This window comes from Vidua macroura, chromosome 5 (assembly GCF_024509145.1).
Source record: "Vidua macroura isolate BioBank_ID:100142 chromosome 5, ASM2450914v1, whole genome shotgun sequence".
In the NCBI taxonomy this organism is placed as follows: domain Eukaryota; kingdom Metazoa; phylum Chordata; class Aves; order Passeriformes; family Viduidae; genus Vidua; species Vidua macroura.
This window is the reverse complement of record NC_071575.1, coordinates 11306727-11327716: the sequence shown is the minus strand read 5'-3', so window position 1 is coordinate 11327716 and position 20990 is coordinate 11306727. Positions and strand designations below refer to the sequence as shown.

General features: G+C 37.4%; 2 protein-coding genes across 2 annotated transcripts in view; one reads left to right on the top strand and one right to left on the bottom strand.

Moving 5' to 3' along the window:
- Positions 1–4632: 4632 nt before the first annotated feature.
- On the bottom strand, positions 4633–17088 carry NTS (neurotensin). Its single transcript, XM_053978892.1, has 4 exons — positions 16845–17088; positions 12724–12785; positions 6470–6694; positions 4633–5002 (listed from the first exon to the last, which is right to left on the bottom strand). Exons 1-4 carry the CDS (start codon positions 16903–16905, stop codon positions 4856–4858), a joined length of 495 nt encoding a protein of 164 aa, XP_053834867.1. The 5' UTR covers positions 16906–17088; the 3' UTR covers positions 4633–4855.
- Positions 17089–18045: 957 nt separating this feature from the next.
- RASSF9 (Ras association domain family member 9) overlaps positions 18046–20990 on the top strand; it is a 42619-nt gene continuing 39674 nt past the window's right edge. Inside the window, exon 1 of the mRNA XM_053979020.1 lies at positions 18046–18112. Coding sequence (XP_053834995.1) covers positions 18102–18112 — 11 coding nt within the window. The 5' untranslated portion in view covers positions 18046–18101. The remainder of the gene's footprint in view (positions 18113–20990) is intronic.

Genomic DNA, 20990 nt, shown 5'->3' with positions numbered 1-20990 from the left:
TTCCTGAGATATGAGCTGTACACTCTCGTCTGTTTGGAAAAAGCAAGTCTTCCTTGGGCAAACAAGAGTTCCTGAAGGCTTTGTTTCTTAATAGCTGACAACCTCCAAAAATTACTGGGTGGCTCCCATGTCATTTCCCCATATTGCTACCTCAGAGGAATCATTCAGTCAGACAAAGCTTGCCTGCTAATGAGGTACCAGAAAGCTCTTTTATTCCACTCTCTGATTGATTAGTCTGAGACCTATCCAAGTATCCTGGATTTGGATGATTTTGAATCTGGTCATGAATATATTTATGTGTGTTGTTATTTGACACCCGCTGGATTCGAGAATCTGGAGGAGAATGTGAAGTTTCAGTAGAAATTAATATTAACAAGCAAATATGTTTAAGCTCTTCTTGTTGACAAAGCTTAGATATATGATTCTAATACTCCCTGGCAGTCTGGTAAATGGAAAGAAACAAAAATAATTTGACATATATTTATTACTTCATTTAGGTCTCGGGGATATTTATTCTATCTATCTATCTATCTATCTATCTATCTATCTATCTATCTACCTATCTTTTTATCTATTTTCAGGGTTTTGCAGCCTCACTCGTGAATTCTGAATGCTTGCATTTGGCAGCAATTAAAACCTCATTCTCCGAGTTTCATTGTGGAGATCAACCCATTTCTTCCACTTTTTTTTTTTTACTTCCTGGAGAGTGAGATCCAGGTGCTGACTTTTGTTCTACCACAGAAGTCACCACAGTTTATTTTGCAGATTATCTGAAACTCTTGTTTTCCCACTGCTTTCAGTTAGTCCGGGATTTTGGATGAGGAGGACATCAATGATCAGTCTGGAACATTGGGGAATTTAAGAAAAACCTGCTCTTCTTTCAGCCTTCCCACATGAAATTATTGTAGTGGTAGCTTGTATATTCCATTTGAAACTCCACACTGTAAATTGATAACTAATCTTGGGAGAAAAGAATAAAGTTCAAGACCAATTTTGTCTATGTTTTGTGTTCACTAGGAGTCGCGTATGAGACATAGCCAATATCGTACATTTCAAAATTAAATCTCTCTTAATCTGAAAACTTAACATTTCATCCACTTTGCTTACAGCACATCCATTAAACTCTTACCTAAAGCAAAATTTTAACTTATAAGAGAAACTACAGAAAAGATCAAAACTTCGACCACAAGCAAGACTTAAGAACTGAAGACTTATTTTGTCAGCACAGCCTTTAACCTTGATAACAGCACCTATTATATTATAATGTTCCTTTTAAAGGAAAAGTAACAATTATATGCTTTAGAGATGATAAAATTATTCATTTCTCTGTGTTTTACTTTTCCTGTGTAGGGCATTTGAAATATTATGGATGATAACTTAAAAAAATATAAAATTAAACTAAATCTCAGTTCCATTTAATTTTTCATTAGAAAGTACTGACAGGTTTCTGCAATAACTATATGACTATATCCAATATTTTAGGAGTCTAAGTAATAGTTAATTATGAAGTTTCGGAATAATTGGTATCATTATTCATCTATGAACTTAATTAAAAAGTCAGTAACAGAATTTATAAGAAAAATGCACTCCTCTGAAGACACAGAGACAGAACATCTCTCAAAAATTGTTTTATTTAAAAAGTTGCTTAAATCAAAAGGTGTTCTTTAAGAAAAGGTAGCAATCTCTAAATTAAAGGTCTTCAAAATAGTATTTTTAAAAGGGGAGGGGAGGGGAGGGGAGGGGAGGGGAGGGGAGGGGAGGGGAGGGGAGGGGAGGGGAGGGGAGGGGAGGGAAGGGAAGGGAAGGGAAGGGAAGGGAAGGGAAGGGAAGGGAAGGGAAGGGAAGGGAAGGGAAGGGAAGGGAAGGGAAGGGAAGGGAAGGGAAGGGAAGGGAAGGGAAGGGAAGGGAAGGGAAGGGAAGGGAAGGGAAGGGAAGGGAAGGGAAGGGAAGGGAAGGGAAGGGAAGGGAAGGGAAGGGAAGGGAAGGGAAGGGAAGGGAAGGGAAGGGAAGGGAAGGGAAGGGAAGGGAAGGGAAGGGAAGGGAAGGGAAGGGAAGGGAAGGGAAGGGAAGGGAAGGGAAGGGAAGGGAAGGGAAGGGAACTGTCTAAGTTTCTGAATTGAATTAATAAGTTCACATATTTTGACAGCCTTCTCTGACCTGAACTTCATCCAGCACTCATTCCTGCTGCAAATATAGCAGCATAGGCATTGCAGGCAATGCACAGTTACGGGTGAGGCAGGTACCCTGAAGATCACACTGAATGTGCAAAATAGAGACAAATATGCCTAAACCTATACTTTTTCTGCTGTCATCCAAAAATGAAGGCTAAAGAAAGACTGCAATTCTACAGCAGTGAGGCCATCAGGAGGTAGCAACAGCTAGAAGAGAGAAGAGATTCCAAGCAAGGTAGTCTCCCAGACCTCAAAATTTCCTTTAAAAGCTCTGAGCACCTGGTTTAATTCTATGGTTTGTGTTTTATAGTATTTTAATACTGCTATGCTTGCTTTTCATGAATGACCAATAAGCTGAAAATCAGCACTGGATTTTTGAGCTTAACTGACCATATTGCAATTACAGTTTTTGTTTCCTCACCTAGTTCAGACTATCACACTGAATCACATTCCTCTGTCACCTCCATCAGAGACTAGGGACAACTGACAAGCTGTACTTTCCGGCCATACTTTAAGCTGTCTCCACCAGTGACACACAGTAGCTGGCTGTGTGTGGATTCACAGTCTGCTGAAAGGAAATGGCTTATTTAATGCCATTTCCAGCCAGTCTGACTAACCTGTTAGCTCTGCACTGCAAAGAACAAGTACATAGTCACAAGGTCGTGTGGAACACTAGATGGGGATGGAACAGTGAGTATCATCATTTGAGGTCATATGCCATTACTGTGACAGTCTAAATTACCTCCAAAATGAGACACGGAAGGGTGTTTGTTTCTGACAAAATTACGTTCTCTATCAGATGACAACCACATTACCTAACCCTATTTTTTTAGCTTTTATACTGTTAAATTTAATATAAGAGAAAAATATAATGACATTTTTTTTTTGTCTTCTGGTTTTCCCGTGGAAAAAAAAAGTGTTCTGAAGTTACGTTTTTTTTTTTTTTCCTTAGGTACTGCAAGCAGCAAATTTTGGAACAAACTGTTCTGCTTTGTCATTTCAGAGCAAAAGATATTTTAGAATGCAAATATCCATAACAGGACTAGGGATGTTACAGGTTTGTTGGAAAGAAGGTGTTTCTTAACCACTTGAAAGCATACTGGGTCTTCAGTCTAATTCAATATGTTTCGTAAAAAAAGTAAGGGGTGTGAGTTTACTTAAGTAAAGCCCTTAAGCACGTTAAACATTTAAAACATTGAAACTGAACATACTTAATTGCTTTGCTGCATTTGAGTCATAATGATTATTGCAATAATTAGTGTATGCTCAGTTATTTCTTGTCAGTGCATGCATTTAAGAGTTATTGAATGAATAAACTGATTAATAATATTTGCAGTGAGAAAAGGAAATATAATTGGCTTTAATATAGTTAAAATACATTTTACTTTAAAAACTCCATCCCTCTCCATGAAACAAAATATAACAAACTTGTGTGAGGATTTGAAAATTCTCCAAGTGTTTGGGTTTTCTCCAAGTGTTCTGGAATTGTTTGGGGGCATTTGTGTGTGTGGAAGGTGGGGGAGTTGTTTCTTTGTTTTGTTTGGTTTTTTGTTTGGGAGGGGGCAATGATGTGGCTATTTGTTGGAGAACTGCTTTGAGGAAATAGCTCAAACAGGAAACAAGTAAGTTTTCAAAAACAATGTCTATCCTACTTTTGCCTTCTGGTCTGAGCATCCAGACTTCACAGGTCTTGGACTAGCTCTCAGTTTTGTTGATTGTTGTGCCCCCAGTCCTTTCAGACTGTTTTCCTCCTTACTAGAACCCAAAATCATTGAGATCCCAAATCTCATGCACACATCTTGAACAAGGAACTGGAAAACATGTAACTTTCAGGCAGCAGTTGATTCCTCATGGCTTGAAAACAATTTTTCCTATGCTGTGACCTTCCCTCTCTGCAAGCTTCCAAGACTGTTTTCAACTCCGAAACTTCCTGGTTTTTACACATTTGTGGAGGGAAGGAAAGGAAATGCCTTTTAATAGTAATTTTAAGATGTTCTAATTTTAATTAGTCTTTCAAACACTTCACCAAGTTTCATGTGTAACCAGATTACCATTTTGATTCTTTGCAGTGACAGCACTGAGACATGAATCAGCTTTTTGTTGTTTTTCTTTCCTGAGCATTCATAGATTAGAATTCAAAAATTCAAAATTCACTTACAAGCAATCTGTTTTAAACATTCATTTTGAAATTGCCACTTAATCCTTTTCTTCCTTAGACCTATTCCTAATAAATTAAACTAGCCAAAACATAAAATATTGTGGCACTCCTTACTACTATTTTATTCAAGAAATTTGGAAAAATTTACATGTTTGAGGTGTTGCATTAAGAAGCTGTAAGATTCTCAATAGGATTTATGGACAATATCAATTTACTTGGTGTTATGTTGGTGTGCTTTATAAAACTGGAAAAGACTACAAGATTGTTTGAAAGCATGTTGAAATCTCAGTTTTGTACAATATATCATGCTTAAAAACTAGTTTTATTTGCAAATGTATTAGTCCAATTAATCTCAAGTAGGAAAAATTCACAATCAAGAAACAGCAATTGCAAAAAAGACACAGCTATGTTATCATCTTGATTTTCCAGAGTATATTTTCACACAAGTATGATTTTAGATTTAGATAAGATAACCATAATGCACAGTTACCTATGAACTAAATATACATTGTTTTCTTCTGCTGCATCAGTAATATGAACTTCTCTTGAGTATGTATGGCCTTCTAGCTTTGTTCACATGTAGCTGCCGTTTCAGAATATAGGGATTTTTTCTCTTCATTATTTCTTTTTCTTGGCTTGAGTTCTCTAGATCAAAAGCATCTTGCTGAAGTAACTGTAGGATGCAAGAGACACACTTTTATCTATCTTTTTTTTTGGTAATGAAGATTTTAATCTCCTCAAAATTTTAATAAAGTATTAAAATATTTTATTGCCACCAATAAAAATCTTTACTATATTAGCTGCAGCATTAATTTAAAAAGATACAAAACTCAAGGCACAAAACTAAAATCAGTCTAAAAATGAGCTGAGCCCTACAAAAGTGATATTTAAATTCCACTTCAACAAATTAGATAATTGGTTTTGACTAGAGAGGAAAGCTGGTATATCTTCCTTAGACCAAAACTCAAATAGACTGAAAGTTTTCTAATGACTATCACTCTGTTATCACACATTTAGGTTAAACACCTGCTCACTGGTTTCATCTTTTGAGAAATATTTTAATATTTAATACAACTTCCTGCAAAGCAGGGAATTGTGATTAAGACATATGGGTTATTTGGTACTAGGGTAGCTCCTTTCCAGCAATAAATTAACTGTTGAAGGAAGTCTTTAGAAAACTCTGGTTCTCAAAGAGGTTGAAGTCCTTTGCATGGACCACCCCAGCTAATATGGGGATTGGGAATATAAAGAGTTATGACTCAGCAAAGCACAACAAAACAAAAAACCAAACCAACCAACCAACCAACCAAAAAAAGATCTGGATTCAGCGAGACTGTACATGAAGCTGAGATAGATGAAGAAATTTGCTTTACTGAAAAGTGGGTAGTGACACTGAGTTATCTTTTTTCACTATACAAAGCAGCTTTTAGTGTAATATCTAAAAATGCAAGTGGATTGTGCCTAGTGTGCTTCTGCGTAACCACTGTAATCATTGTATTAATTTAATATCACAAATGGACTATGAAAAATTACTATTTAAGAGCAGCAATCTTCATACAATCATACTGTCAACTTCCAGGGTCCTCTTTAGGTGTAGGGAAACAAAAAGCAGGAGTTACCTTGTTGCCAGTTTCCTAGCAATGATAAGAAAACCAGAGTACCTAGTAAAATGGTATGTACACATGGGCATGTATCCCTGGATTTTGAATCCAGTTTGCCTTAGAGTCTTCAAACAGAAACACTGGGTACATTTATTTATGCTTCAATAGATCTATAATAACTTCATGTCTATTAAGCAGATATTAATTATGTTTTCTGGCATAGTGATGACTTTCATATGTTTGTTTGGTTACCTGGAATTGCTACAAAGAGTGGAAAAAAGTATGTAGTTAAGAAAAGCTCTAATGTATCCATGGGCTTTTGTAAGAAACATACTCTCAGGTCATCAGAAACTGCACTAATTCACTACTCATACTGAAAGAGGCATATTAAAGGTATTAAAGAATATAAAAAAAACGGGAAGGAAAGCTGAGACAATGTGATGGAGATGATATGGATAGGGATTTTTGCAACATCACTACAAATAGAGCCTGAGAGTTTAACAGCAGTAGAAACATGCATTTGTGATCGTTTGTGTTACCTCCCAATGCTGAAAGGCTCTGCTGTGGCAAACTTTTTGGAGCTGATATACTGTCAACATTGCTTCCAAGCTGAAGCCATCCAGAGCTGCAGGGAATTGTCTTCCTGGAACCAGATCCTCCTCATCTACCTCTACTGTTTCCCCCATTTGGTTGTTTATGTTGTTGACAAGATTGCAGACATTTAGCAGGGTCATTTTCCAGTAAGGAAGTTTTGCTCTGTTAATCTGAAAATAGAAACACCCACGATTTAACGTCTTTTGGGTTTTTTTGTATTCATTTGCTACATTCAAACATTTTGTTAGAAACCAGTTTATGTTTCTGAAGTGCTTTTCATCTGGTCAACTTTTAGACAATAATTAGAGTCCTGAACTTAGGACAACTCATTTATTACACACGCCAAGTCTGCTTCCTTGCAGCCTTGCCCCCCAGGTAGATATAAATGATGAAAAAGCTAAACTGCTACCAAACCAGAATGGCAGCATTTCATAGTCATTCTGCACAGGTGCAAACAAAAACACAGATGGAAATTAATATAATATAAATTCACAGGTGTAAATAAGGATAATGAATCAAACCCACTGGATAAATTCCCAGCTCAGGAATCCAGGCTGGATGCCTGTGGTTAACTAGACACTCCTCCCTAGTTCAGCACAAATACCAGTCATCCCAAAATTCCCTGAGAAAAGGAATGGAGTCCCTGCTTCAGGACAAGCTGTCTGATGAGTCTCGGTCTGAAGTTACAGAATCTGTAAGCCCCAGGAGTTTTGGATGCTGGAAAGTGAAGAGCCTGGGAGATGTTAACTGAAGGTCTGTAGGCTTAGGAAGATCGAGCAAAGATAAAACACATAGCTGTGAAAAATAAAGTGCTCCTGACTTTGTAACTGGACTGAAAAACCAAGGCCATTTAAAGAAATGCTGATAAGCATGATTTTTACTTTTCTACTGGTATTGTTTTTTCCAAGCAGTTGCAGCAGTAGTCTTCTTCCATTTTGATTATCAATAGCAAAAAAGTAAGTTTAAAACTTAATTCCTATCTCATTTACTGCTTTTCATGATTTTGCCATTTTCTTCATTCTCCCACTACTAATTATTTCTTCTGCACTGTATTCTTTTCAGTGCTGAGTATAGAATTTAGTTTCCTTCAACTAGAACTGGTGACATAGCAATCTCCAATCAAAAGCCAAATAGCAAATTCCTATTTATTCCTGGCAAGGATTTCCTTGCTGTGCACATTAGGATTAGACATTACCTATGAAGTGAAATGTTGCTTCTTTTCCTGTATGTACAAGTTAAATACAGGTATGACACTAACACAGACATTGCCTTTCACACATACTTGGCAGCACTAATTGAGAGTGTGGATGCAGTGTTTACTTGGCTGAAACAACAGGTAATCACATAACCTGTTTCTTTAGAGCACTTTCCTAACAAAGGGGCCTTGCATGCAAGATTTATGTATATTCATCACACTTGACTATTTTTTTGAGGGAAAAGAAAGAAAATTTGGAGAAATGAGGAATAAACAAGAAAAGTTGGCATCACTCTCAGCATTAGTTACAAAAAGTATTATTTTGGCCATGATCATTACTCCAACATACATCTGATACATGGGCCCTTCAAAATGAGAATGATTTAGCCTTTTAATAAAACTGCTGTGCATTCTCAGATTCCTGACAACATCTAAAAAAAATATTTTGTTTTGTGGCTAAGAAAACAACTCTGAAATCTTATTTTGAAGCCTGTAATTGGTTCTGCACTCTTTCCTTTGAGCTCATCTGTTTTCTCACTGAACTACCCTAGTTAGTCTATCAAACTATTTAAAAAGATGTGACAGTTTTAAGATAAAATTATTCTCTTTGCAGAATATTTAATTTTATTAACAGAAGTTAAACTAGGAAAAAGACCAAGTGCCCAATGCAATTTCAAAATATTCCTTGGTCTGTTTTAATCTATTTTTGAAATATAAAAATATGGAGCTTTCCATGACAAATGAGGAGGTTTCTCCAGTTCACTGTTCTCTCCTGGGCATGCAAAAGAAATGTGAGCTAGCACTTCAACAGCTAAATTGCAATGGAGCATAGAATCTAGAGGCCGTGCTACATGAGCAAGTGAGGTTTCTGAGTTAAGAACCAAAAATATTCCAGTGGATGGAAACAGAAGAGTAAAGGATAGGGTAACTTTTCATGCCTTCTTCTATAATTTATAGAATCTTTTTGATCTGAAGTTACTACTTCATGTCAGTCTGATGCGCATCTATGTATAAAGGAACTTTCCTCTGTGTATTTGTAAAATACTTAAATAGCAGATTTCCTTGGGTGAAAATTATCTTAGCTCTTACTTACGCGGTTAGGAGAAAACAAATTTGCAGCGCTGTCTGCATGTTTCTAACTAATATTTCATTTGTTAAGGGAGTTTCATTCCTATTAATGCCATGCATATATCACCTCAAAGTATTTTTACTTGGGTACACCTGCTTCTGGCTTACTGCTACCATTAACAATTCAGTCAGAGTGAATTTTGGGTACTTTAATTGAACGTGGAGTTTTTCAGGTCATGTCGAGTCACTGAACAGAGGACTCGTGTTATTTCTCTGCTCCATTATTACAGTAAGTATGAAAATCAGACCACTTTGCTTTTTGGGTTATGGAATATATCTGAGGCAGTTATACTTAAAAGTATATGTAAAAAAAACAGTTTAAGATGATGATAATCCAAATTTTCAGTTTAATTTATAATATGGGATATATTTTATATTTTATACTTTTATATATATTTTCCACACAGGTCTAAGCAATATCAGGTGCAGTAGCTCAACACATGTTTTGGAAAACACCTACACAATAAAGCAAGGAACCTTTATCTGCCAAGGTAGAACTAATTTTTTTAAGAGTAACTTGAAAAATATCTGGGAATAATCTGAAGAAAGAAAGGAGATTGAAGTACGAACTAGAATTAAAAATGTATATGAATACTGAAGTGAATATGATGTATGTATTTCCAATGTTGAACATGGTTGTAAAATAAGAATCAGATATATAATTTCTCACACTTCATGGATCTTGAAACAGAATTTAAGATCATCTAAGGAACTGAAATAAGCATATTTCCTTCTTTGACAACAGGCTTGTTCTATGCAAGACAAGAGATTCGCAAGTTATAATTTATATTTTATTTCCATATCTGGTTGAATGATACCCCTGATAGTTCGCCTAAGATACTTCTTTTGTTACAGTCCATCCATACATCCCAAATGCTATTTTTCATTAGGAAAAATGATATCTGCTTTTTAAATTCCTGTATTTATCTAGCAAAAGCAGATAAAAAGCAAAGTCATTACAAAGTAAAAATCCCAAGTTAGTGTAGGATCTCTATGGTTCTTTTCTATAATAGCAGTTGAATTTTGTTCAGATTGTAACCATAGAAATAATATCTTTAATCAGATATAGCATTGAGTTCTGTTAAAGAAGAAATCCTTCCATGGTGCATATTAATGCCTGTAAAGCTAATTAATTTTTATGTTATGACTGAAGTCAGGAAGTCACTAGCTCCTAGATAGATGTAGGCTCCTCCTACTTCTAGGCAGCTCCTCAGAAAAGGAGGCTAAACACTCTGGGCAAATGCAGTCATAAATAGACATCCTACGACAATGAAAACTCAGTGGGTCCATGACTTCAGAAAATTAATGTTGGGTGGGATCCCAAAGGTGGAGTATATTCTAGGGCTAATATATTCTCCAAGACATACTTTTGGTTTACTTTTTTTTTCTGTGTAAATAACATAGTCTCAATCTTTTTGAGGTCAAAAAAGTTTCTTCGTGCAACTAGTGGTTTCAGGCAAGCATTTAGGAAGATGGAAATAGTTATCTCTTTGATAAAAATAGAGTTTTCTATTTCAAACAAAAGAGAGACAGGAGATAACTGTCCACATATTTTGACATGTCAGGTTTTGTTTTTTTACCTGATGTTCCAAATGGGTTTTTGGATTTTATCTTAAGAAAAAGACAGAGCATTTTTAAGGACTTGTTTGATCCTTGTATCTTGGTTCAGATATAACAGCAGGGAAGGGTGACAAACTGTATTAAATGCTGAAGGCAGGTTGCAATAAGCATGAACTACTTCTTTAAGGATGGAGAGTGATTCAGCATATAGGTGACTTTAAAGAGCAACTTGAAAAGGGGCAGCAGACACTGGACAGCAGTCTGTGAAGTGAAAGGCATAAGACAATTTTTCCCATAATATAGATAGACTACTGATTATTGCAAAAGGTGTGCTTAAGCCCTGGCTGTAGTCTTGATACTATAGTCCACAAGTGCCTACTTAGGTAGATTTTTGTTCTATCAAATACTAAACCCACAAGTGATAATCCATTTTGCTGCACTTTTAGATCTCAGCTTTCATAAACAGTAATTGTTTTCCCATCGTAACGCTGTTTAAATTGTTAGGATTTCCTCTGCTGATTACCAAGCCAGTGCCAAATACAGTCTGTGCAATTTAGCAGTAATTGCCCTCAAATTGAACCAGATCTCCGGCACAACACAAGACAGGTGTTACACATGCCATCTTCAAATTTGTCTATCACACCAGAACCATAATTTGTTGTAATGAGGGTTAAAATCTGGCAGTGGACAACAGAAAAAAAAGTAATTTCAGTAATGAATGGGATAGTGAAATTACTGTTGCAGAAGATTTGACACACAGTTTTTAGTGTTTCCACCATGTCTTGCTTTGATGTCAAGAGACAACATAAATTCAACTAATGAACTTTAGATGGTGATTTAAGGCATTATAATGTAGAATTAAAGGAATATCTACAACATGAATCTACTGCTTCTGTTAACTTCAAGGGTCAGTTGACTGTGCTAAATACCCTAAGGATGCTAAATAGCCAGCTACATGACAACAAAAAAAATAAGAGTATTATTGCAATCATCATGACATTATTAACTGGTGCAATATATTTGTGCATTTGGAGTTACCTGAGCTTGTGTTCTGTGGTAAAAGGCAGGAAAAGAAGGATGTTCACAGATCCACTAAAGTCAGTAGCAGAAATACCAATAGCTGCAGGATTTTATTCCAGGACATGCTATTCTTTACCACGCAGCAAAAAAAATATTTTTGTTAGCCCCCTACATTTAAATATGCCTCAGAAAAGGAGAAGTTATTAAATCTTTCTGTACCTTACAAAAGCGAGTGGCCAACAGGTTTATTTGCAATCTAAGGTTAGGTATCATGCCAGTAAAGAATACTGAGATCTAAGAATTGCCAGACCAGTTAAAGAGAACACATTTTCTGGCCTCATACTTCTAGTCTATCCAGTGATCCTGTGGGAAAGGCCACATATACTTAAATACAATATATGCAGATGTCATCCTAGCAGGTTTTGTCTTTAACCTTCAACTAGTCATTGGTTTATAAAAATTTCTTTTTTGGGGGAGAAATTTTTCATTTCTCATTTTATTTTCCATTACATTTAAGTACCACTTAAACTTTATTGGAATAACAAATTAAAATATTCACCCTTAAACCCATAGTACTTGTTTCAGAGTTTGTTCTTCATATGTCGTTGAAGATATATCAGACACATATATTTCTTAGATCATTTATGGAAGATAATTGTGTTGAGAAAGTGTCTATCAGCCTGTCCAATACATACATGCAACACTTTCTGCTTCACCTTGTCAATATGAGGTTTTCACTGAATTTTTATATATCCATATTAATAACATAAACATTATTCACAGTCTGGAAACCTGTCAAGGAAATGCCATTTACAAAGTTAGATTTTCACAGTCATGTCCCCATGTTCCTGTACTGGCACTATATTCAAAATCCTAAAGCAAAATTGGCATATGTATTAACTGGTTTTGCTTTATGATTGTCTTAATTTTATATGCATATAGGAAGGGTTCTGCATAAAAATAGCACTTACAGATTTGACTCAAGGTTAATTTAGCTTTCATCAGGCATAATCTTATTGGAAACACATTTCCTCACATAAATTTACATCTCTGTACATAACACAGTTTTGACAGTTTAATGAAAGTACCAGTGTTACAGCTGAGGAACATGTTTAGTGTGTCACATCAACACCTTTACATTTCCTTTGAACTGGAGAAAATCTTGCACCAAAGGAAAACCTAACACTGAACTTTTCTGTCTAGACCATAGGTTATTACTTTGTGCAAAGACTTTTGGGTTTGTAATGAGAATTCATTTGCTCCCTCCCTGTCAGGTAAAGGAAGAAAAATAATTACCTTTGATGTGTACATATTGGTCAATAAATCTGCTTCTAATGCTTTCATTTCCTCTTCTGAATCTGGGAATAAACCAGAAACACATGTTTATTATTTGATCATAAATCATGGACATTTCAATTCAGTATACAGAACTTAGATATTTAAATGATTTTTAAAAATAAACAACAAACACAAACACCAGTGACCCAGAGGGACTGTCAGGAGTCTTCAGTTAACAGCAACATTATATTAAAACAAATACTCAGTATATTTTTAAAGCATGATCAAACTTACGGAAGTGAATGGAATTGTTCATTTATCTCAGTTTCATAGCTGAAAGGCTCATTAAACTGCAATTCCTTCAGTATAAAAAAACTGCTGCAATATTCTTCATTATTTTCATAATAAATATTTGTCACCTTTGCTTACTTTGGAAGAAAAATTTGAATATTTATTTTCAAATAATATTTATTTAATAGTAATTATTTATATAAATTGAAGTTATCATTACTTGATTAATAATCAATATTTTTTATTATTCTTAATTAAATTAAGGGTATTTTTACTGATATGAGGGAACTGAGCTTGACCAGTTTATGATACAAGCTCTTGACAATGTATATACAAAAAAGAAGTATTCTGACTGGAAGTCTAGGGTTTTCTTTACTGATTTAATCGACCTTTGATAGCTCAGTAGACTTGCAAGACTTGTGATTTGGTAAATAGGGTAAAAATTGCTGCGGAAAGAGAAAATACACAGCCACATTCCCACACACAGCATCACAAGATGAAGATGAGAATCACAATGAAGATCTGGTGCCTTGGTAGCAGCAATCACAGCTCGCAGAGAAAAAAATGTAAGGAATCAGCTAAACCTTTAGGTGAAATACAGTTCCACATAGCTTTTACCTTTCCTGGAATACCAACGGTCCAAGACTAAACAATGCACTAATACTTCAAACCATACTAAACCAAAATATATTCCATATTCATATAGATAATATCTCACTTTCAATAATCAATACTGTTGGCATATAAGACCCTACCCCTGACTCTGTGAATAGATTCTGCCCATGCCTTCATTTCAGGGATCCTCACCATGTCGTGTCACTACCTTTCACAGAACATGAGACTGTAAGGCACCACAAGCATGTGCTAATGTGTCATAGGTTTCTATCAGCACAGAAGCCACTCATTACAATGCTCTTAACAGTCAAGGTAAATCTCAATAAATCTCACAACTACCGTCACTTTGATTCTTCTTTAGGAAATGCTTCTAAATACCAGTGCTTATTCACTTGCTTCTGATTTCAAGCCTAATTTATTTCTAATTACAAATGTATCCAAGGTTTGCAAATAAATTCCTACACTATAAATAATACCTTTCTATTTGCAATACTTAGCCATCATGCATTTATTGAGAGGAATCATTGTTCTTCCCAGCTCAGTGTTTTCGTGTGTCCTTACAAGATTAGTATACAAGTGCAAGATTACTGTTTCTTTTTTGTCAAAAAACATTGCCATGGAAATCCCATAAATGCTTCATTGAAAGGCTATGCCCAGATTTATTGGGCTTTCACCAATTCTCCTTCCTTGCAAAAGCCTTGTATTCCTGCACTCACCAGAGCAGCCCCCTTCTGTCCCTGATGTGTTCTCAAGAGAGAACAGTATAGCACAGTTTGGCTCAGCAGCCTCAATACTTAATCACTTTAATGCTTACCATTAGCTACAGAGGGCAGCTGTCTGACATGTCTTTTGGTTTTGTTTGTCTTTTGTGGCTGAAAAACCCCCCAAAAAATGGGTTAGGTAACAAGATAATGTCTTTTATTCCTCAGATTTCCAACAGTTGTGCTTTGGTTAAAAAGGAGTTTTAACAGGAATTTCTATTATTTCCTAAGCCACTGCATTCTGTATTGCTGCACTGCTTCTTATTTCTATTATTTAGGTCATCAAAAACTTCCGTGTGTCACATATATCCCCTTTCTCTGTAGAGATGCTCCTGTTCACATTTGCTTACTAACACAATAGATTCATTCATTATTTTTATCATCGAAGCAATTGCATTTAAGTGACTTGCTGTAATGCTGATCTACAGCCAGTCTTACTCAATGTTTAAAATTTTCATATTAAAGAGGACTAGTTGTAGACAATCAGCAAGTCTCTAGTAACTGATCTCCAACCTAATGCCTTTCAGCCCTTTCAGCAGGAATGGCAGTCAGTTTTGCCAGCTTTACCATTAGCCAAAGTTCTGGTGGCAGCACGAGATCACTTCAGCTGAATTTCTATCAATGATAGCATCTCCTGTGAGCAGAAGATGACAGCATCATGATTTGTGGGGTCCTGGATCACACCAGCTGAGAACAATAAAAGGATTTGTGCCTGGTTAGCACCTGGTTTTTGTTTCTATAAAGGATGGAAAGTAGCTTCTACACATCAAGGCTGGAAGATAGCTGCAGGCATGAAAGATGGGAAGGAAGGTATTAAGAAGCATTTGGATTGGAAAAAAAAAGAAATGTAGAGGACATTATTTAGGAGTCAAGGTTCCTTGAGTGAAGAATAAAGCAAGGCTTGGAGGGAGAGAAGGAAGCATGCTCAGGTAATTCAGGAGTCAAAAGAGATGGATGAGGAGCAAAACATAAAAAGAACAGACTCTCAGAGGGCAATGTATAAAAAGCTTGGTTACACATTATTGTTAAAACCAGAGAGAAATTCACACAGTTTGATGTATTCTTGATTCCACTGACAAGAAAAATAGTTTCTACTCATATATTCACATTTTATAGAATAATTACATTCTACAGGTACATACTTATGCCTGAGGGCAAACATTTTCAAAGAAAATTTAAATTATTTTCATGGCATAACTATCCATATTAGTTACAGATTATTTGAGCCCCTTCACATAAGCTTCTCTGTGTCATTTCTCATTTACAAATAATTTCAAATTTTCAAGCAAATAAACCATTGTATTAGTTCCCCACACAATTTGACTTCTGGGTTTTTTTTATGAACCTATTTTAATTCCCACTTATTGTTTTTTACTTTAGTGGTTTTTCATTAAGGCTCTATAACGAGTTGAATTTGAAACAGCTTCACTGAAAATACTAGTGAGGAATTTGTTTAAAAAGCTTAGAAATATATGGGGAGAAAAAATGTTAAGCTTTGTCACTGAGATCATGTGTTCCTATAATATACAGAACAATTATATTTAAACTGTAATAAAATGCAGGTATTATGTGGTTTACATCTTTCTTCTGCAGGGGAATACGAACTGTAAACGTCCATCTAAAGTGAGAATTAGGAATTCTGAGTCCCTCTGAACACTAAAGTTGAAAAATGAAGTTGCCTGTAAATTTACCCAGTAATTTGGTGGAGTTAAAAATTAATTTTCAAGTCACTTAAGATTGGATTTTGCAGGCTATTCTACTACATATATATGTGCATACACCTGTTTAACTATCACCCATACCTATTTGATCATAAACCTTAGATATAAATGGCTGATGCTCAAAATGTGTCATTTTTCAAAGAAGCAAGAAATGCATTTTAATATATTGCCCTCCTTTTGAGCTTTTTAAAGCAGTTGCTCTTGGAGAAGGAATGAATTTACATCAATCTTCTTACTGTGGTCGTAATTTCAGATTTGTTGTTAGCAACTTTTTCTCCAGATAATAAAATTATGTTTCTCTTTCTAAAAAGCAACTGAACGGCATACATATTCATGTTGATGTTTGGATTACAGCAGCTATTCATGAGTTGCAGAAATTACTATTTGTATCTTAATTTGGAAATACATGATATTCAATAAACCACAGCAGATGGTCTACACTGATTTGTATTTCCAATGACTAGTCTGCACTAATTGCCGCGGTATATGGATGCTGTGAGGAGGAATGGATTATACGAAGGGAGAAAGTTAGAGGAGTGATATCAAAAAACCATGATGCTGGCCAGAGCCCGTTATCAGAGGCGGCTCCCGGGCGCCTAATGGGATCAGCCGGCGGAGCCCGAAGCGACTTCACTTCCTTGCTTTAGGTCCCTCTTACGGCCACGGCAGCGGCTCAGTGCCGAGCGGTCAGAGGGGCTTCGGGGCCGGGCGGTGCGGGGCGCGCCCGGCGGAGGCGGCGGCGGGCACTTACCTGAGCAGAGGCTGCAGGAGGCCAGGGCCAGCAGCACCACGCACACCAGCTGGACTCTCATCCTTGCCGCGCCGCCCTCTAGAAAGTAAAGTCCATAAATCCTAGGGAGAGACGGAGAGAGAGACAGAGAGACAGAGAGACAGAGATAGACAGAGCCCCGCCGCTCCTCGCCCTCCGCACGCGTGCTGACAGGCGGCTGCAGGCACCAGACGGGGGACCCAGACCCTTCCCCAACTATATAAGCCGCGGGGTGATGTCACGGCGGTACTGCCATCGCCTCCTGACGAAGCTCCCTCCCTCCCTCTTCCCCCTCTCCTCCTGCTGCCCCCTCCCCGCCGCTCCGCGCCCGCTGACGCCACTCACCGCCTGACGCACGCGGAGCCCCGCGGGGCGCGCAGCGAACCCCCGCACCCACGGCCGCGGGGCGCGCCCGGCACGGCTTTTCCCGAAAGGGAACTATCCTGGGATTTTATTATTATTATTATTATTATTATTATTTTTAAAAAAAGTTTCCGCAGGTGCTCTGTCCCCCGGTGCGGGGCCAGAGGTGGGGAGCGACCGCACCGCCGTCCTCGTGCGGTTGACGCCCTTTGTCTTTCATCTGTAGAACCTTTCCCTAGAGCAAGGGAAGGAACTGCGCACCGGTGACGGCAGGGATGTTAAACTGGGGATGAGCAGGGAATGCCTGACGTGGGGCACGGAAAGCATGTAACCCTGGCCATGGGTATGAGTGTTGCATCGGGCAGGGGTAACAGGAAGAAAGGGGCAGAAATAAAGTCTGAATGTGTGAAAGATGGAGTAAGATAACGGGAAAAGCCACTTGATAGAGTGTTTCATAGAAGCGCAAAAAAATTGAGACCCGACCAGGCTAGAACCTCCCTATTACTTCTGAAGAGCGCTTGCCACAGTCACCCGCTGCGGTTTCAAAAAAGCGAGCGTTCCTCAGAGACATTTCTCTCAGGATGCACTTTTCCTTGTTGATTTTTTTCCACTAGGAATCCTTCCTCAACGACTAGCACAGACCAGGCTCCGTGCCAGTACCCCGAGGTCGGAAGGGAGCAGGACACACCGGGACCCCAGGCGGAGGCAGGGCGGCGGCGGGACGGGCGCGCTCTGCGCCGGGCGGGGCGCGGGGCCCCCGTCCCTGCACCGCATCCCGGGCACTGCCCTCCGCGGCTGCCCGGGAGCCCGTCTCTGCTCCGGGCTCGCTTTCCGCCTCCCAGCTCTCACAGCTCCTGAGCCGCAAAGCCCAGAAAAATGACCCGAAGGTGAGGAGGGCAGGGTGACCTCCAACGAGTGAGTACAAAAACGTAAAGCTGAAGACTGGCGTCAGCCTCCATGGCGCTACTGCTTTTGCAGTGAGGTTTTTGTTTTTGTTGTTTTTCTCTTCTCAGATACAGACGAATGCTCCATATGTTGAATACAGATACAGATACAATGCAGAACATTTCTGTCTCTCTGAATACATTTAAGGACAGTTGCACGTGTCACACGTAGCAGGAACACACGCTGCGAGTAGATTCTTCTGTCGTGGATGCTCCCTTCACTGCAGAAAGGTTCCTCTAAAATGCAAAGAGCATAGATAGGTGTTGTTTTCCTCCCATACCCTCTGCAACTGAATAGGTGTAGCAGAAACATGTAAAATTTTTGAAATCCTGCCACAATGAACACCTGTTGAAAAAAGTTTAATTAACTGAATTCATTCTTCCCTGAAACAACTTCTGCAGCACAACAGACTATAAATTCAAATGTTTCTTTGGTTTATGCTGAAAAAAATACACACAGAAATGAAATAGAGTGCACTGTGGTGGTATTAGATGTTTTAAGAGCACGTTTTTTTGCATACAGTTGGGAACACATCCTTCTGTATTACTGAGAGAGAAAATAAAAATAAACAAAACCCCCAAATCCCCGAAACACATTTATCACATTTATGGGCTGTGCTAGTCTACCAGAAAGTTTCAGCTGTCATTTATATGCCTGAGAACCCAGGTTAGATGAGGTAGACACTCACAGTTCCCTTTACTCCAATTTTCTATTATTTCCGTGATATAGAAAGACCAATCTGCAGCTAATTTTGCTCTGTGCGTGTTCAATAGTTCAGAAAGCTCTATGAATGAGAATCATATTTCATAGATATTTTCTAGTGCCCACTTTCTGTCACAGAGTTCTTCAATAGTCTAATTACCCATATTCTTATGTAACTTGAATTTAAAGGAATGATTTTTTTTTTCCTCAGGAAGAGACTAATTGCCATTTTTCCTGCCATTAAAATCTGTGATTGCCTAATTGCTGCCTTTTTTGTTTTCTTTTTTTTTTTTTTCCCCCAGAGGTAATATTTGCTAGTGATTTGAAAGGGGCAAATATGTGGTATGTTTTGAACCATATTTTTTTGCCGTTGGTCTGTTTCCATTTTCTTTTTCTTGGAAACTGACAAGGCAGAAACTTCAGTGTTGAAAATCTTCTTTGCTTTCTTACCATGTTTTATGTTCCTGATGTATAATCTTCAAGTTCCCTGGATCAGGTTCAACTGAGCTTGGACAATTATATTTTTTTTTTCAGTAGAACTCAGTTGTCATCTGTTTCTCAGATACTCCTTTACTTACTTTTTCTACCTTTTTCGTACATCTATACCTTGTACTGCTTCACAAAGAATTGTATAATAGGAATTTTAACCTTTTCAACAGTTAATTTCTTGAATCACCTCAACTTCAAGTCATCTTCATATTACATTTCTCCTAATGAAGAAGAGAAGCTGTTATAAGGAAAAAAGCCAACCTCTTTGCAGGTCTCTCTCTCTCCCTCTCTCTCCCCCACTTTTATTTTTAAATATTCTTAGCTAAAGGAAATATTTATAACTATTCATTAGTGTCAGTCAATTTCGGAAGCTCAGTTTATCTTTACTTGCTCTCAGCATGTGATTTAGACAGCCTGTCCAGGCCTATAAATCAGGTCAGCTCACAACTGGGAGGCACTGGAGATAAGGAAACAATCAGGTAAATGGCAGATTCGCGGAAGAACAGATACATAAACCTCTATTTACTTTGTCATAAAACTACCATCATAGTATATGAGTAACACCGAACACAAAAGCTGTAATCACCAAACAGAAGGAGAGTGCCATTCTGCTAATGTTCCTGCAGCAGAAGGTACTGGGCATTATAATAAGGAACTCTCAATATTGCAGTTGCCAGTCTTATACCTTTGGAATAGAAATAAACACAGAATGAATGAATGAATGGAAGAAAATACGAGATGTTCAATCTTGCTATTAAATATATTTAGGTCTCTTTCTTTTTTTTTAATTATTTTTTTTTTTTTTTTTTTTTTTTTTTTTTTTTTTTTTTTTTTAGCTAAACTTAGCAGTAGTTATACAAGTATGAAAACTCCAAGGGGAATCATTCTAGGGGTGGTCATCCAGAAAATGTTTCATACAACAAACTGGCTAAAGATACTCAAAATCTTAAAGTTGATTTTAGTTCTGGTGATTAACCTGCTTTGCCCCTACAATAGTTTGGCCATCAGCAGTTTAGGTTAACATGCTGGGCAGAAAACTAATGACTCAAATTAATTTCTATCATGTCAGGTCAAGGGACAAGCTCAAGCAAAGCAACAGGACATACAGTCAAGGGCATTCAAAGCACATTTAAATAATTAATGTAATCAGACACTGCAGCAGAATTTCCCAGGCATTGTGAATTCTCAGCATCTCTTTTCCTGAGCTTAAATATAAGTCAAGGGGATTTATTGTGTTTGGTCAGCACAACAGTGCTCAAAACTTGATGGTGATTCAACTGTTAAAAATCCTGGAGACCACCTCTGCTGCAAAGAATATCAGAAAAGAATTCAAAAGTAAAAGGCAGATGGTGCTTTACACACTAGATCACTTTTATTAAGTAAAACATTGAGCATCCTCTCTACTTCAAAGCTAATCTCCTTTAGTCATTCTACGAGTCAATTTTTTAGATTTATGACGTTGTGCACTTTAAGGAATCCTTGAGAAGTTGACTGAGTAACACCAAAGAGCTTACTGATACAGAAAAAAACCCAACCACATAAGCGACCACATTATTGTCAGAAGAATTTCTTAATATGCAACAAAATTCTGCCACATTTTAAGAAGCCACAAATCCATAGAAACTTCCT

Coding starts and splice junctions, on each gene's coding strand:
- NTS (XM_053978892.1), bottom strand. CDS start 16,905: ATGAGAGTCCAGCTGGTGTGCGTGGTGCTGCTGGCCCTGGCCTCCTGC. Junction 12,786..16,844: donor CTCCTGCAGCCTCTGCTCAG/GTAAGTGCCCGC, acceptor GTTTATTCCCAG/ATTCAGAAGAGGAAATGAAA. Junction 6,695..12,723: donor CCAATATGTACACATCAAAG/GTAATTATTTTT, acceptor TTCTATTTTCAG/ATTAACAGAGCAAAACTTCC.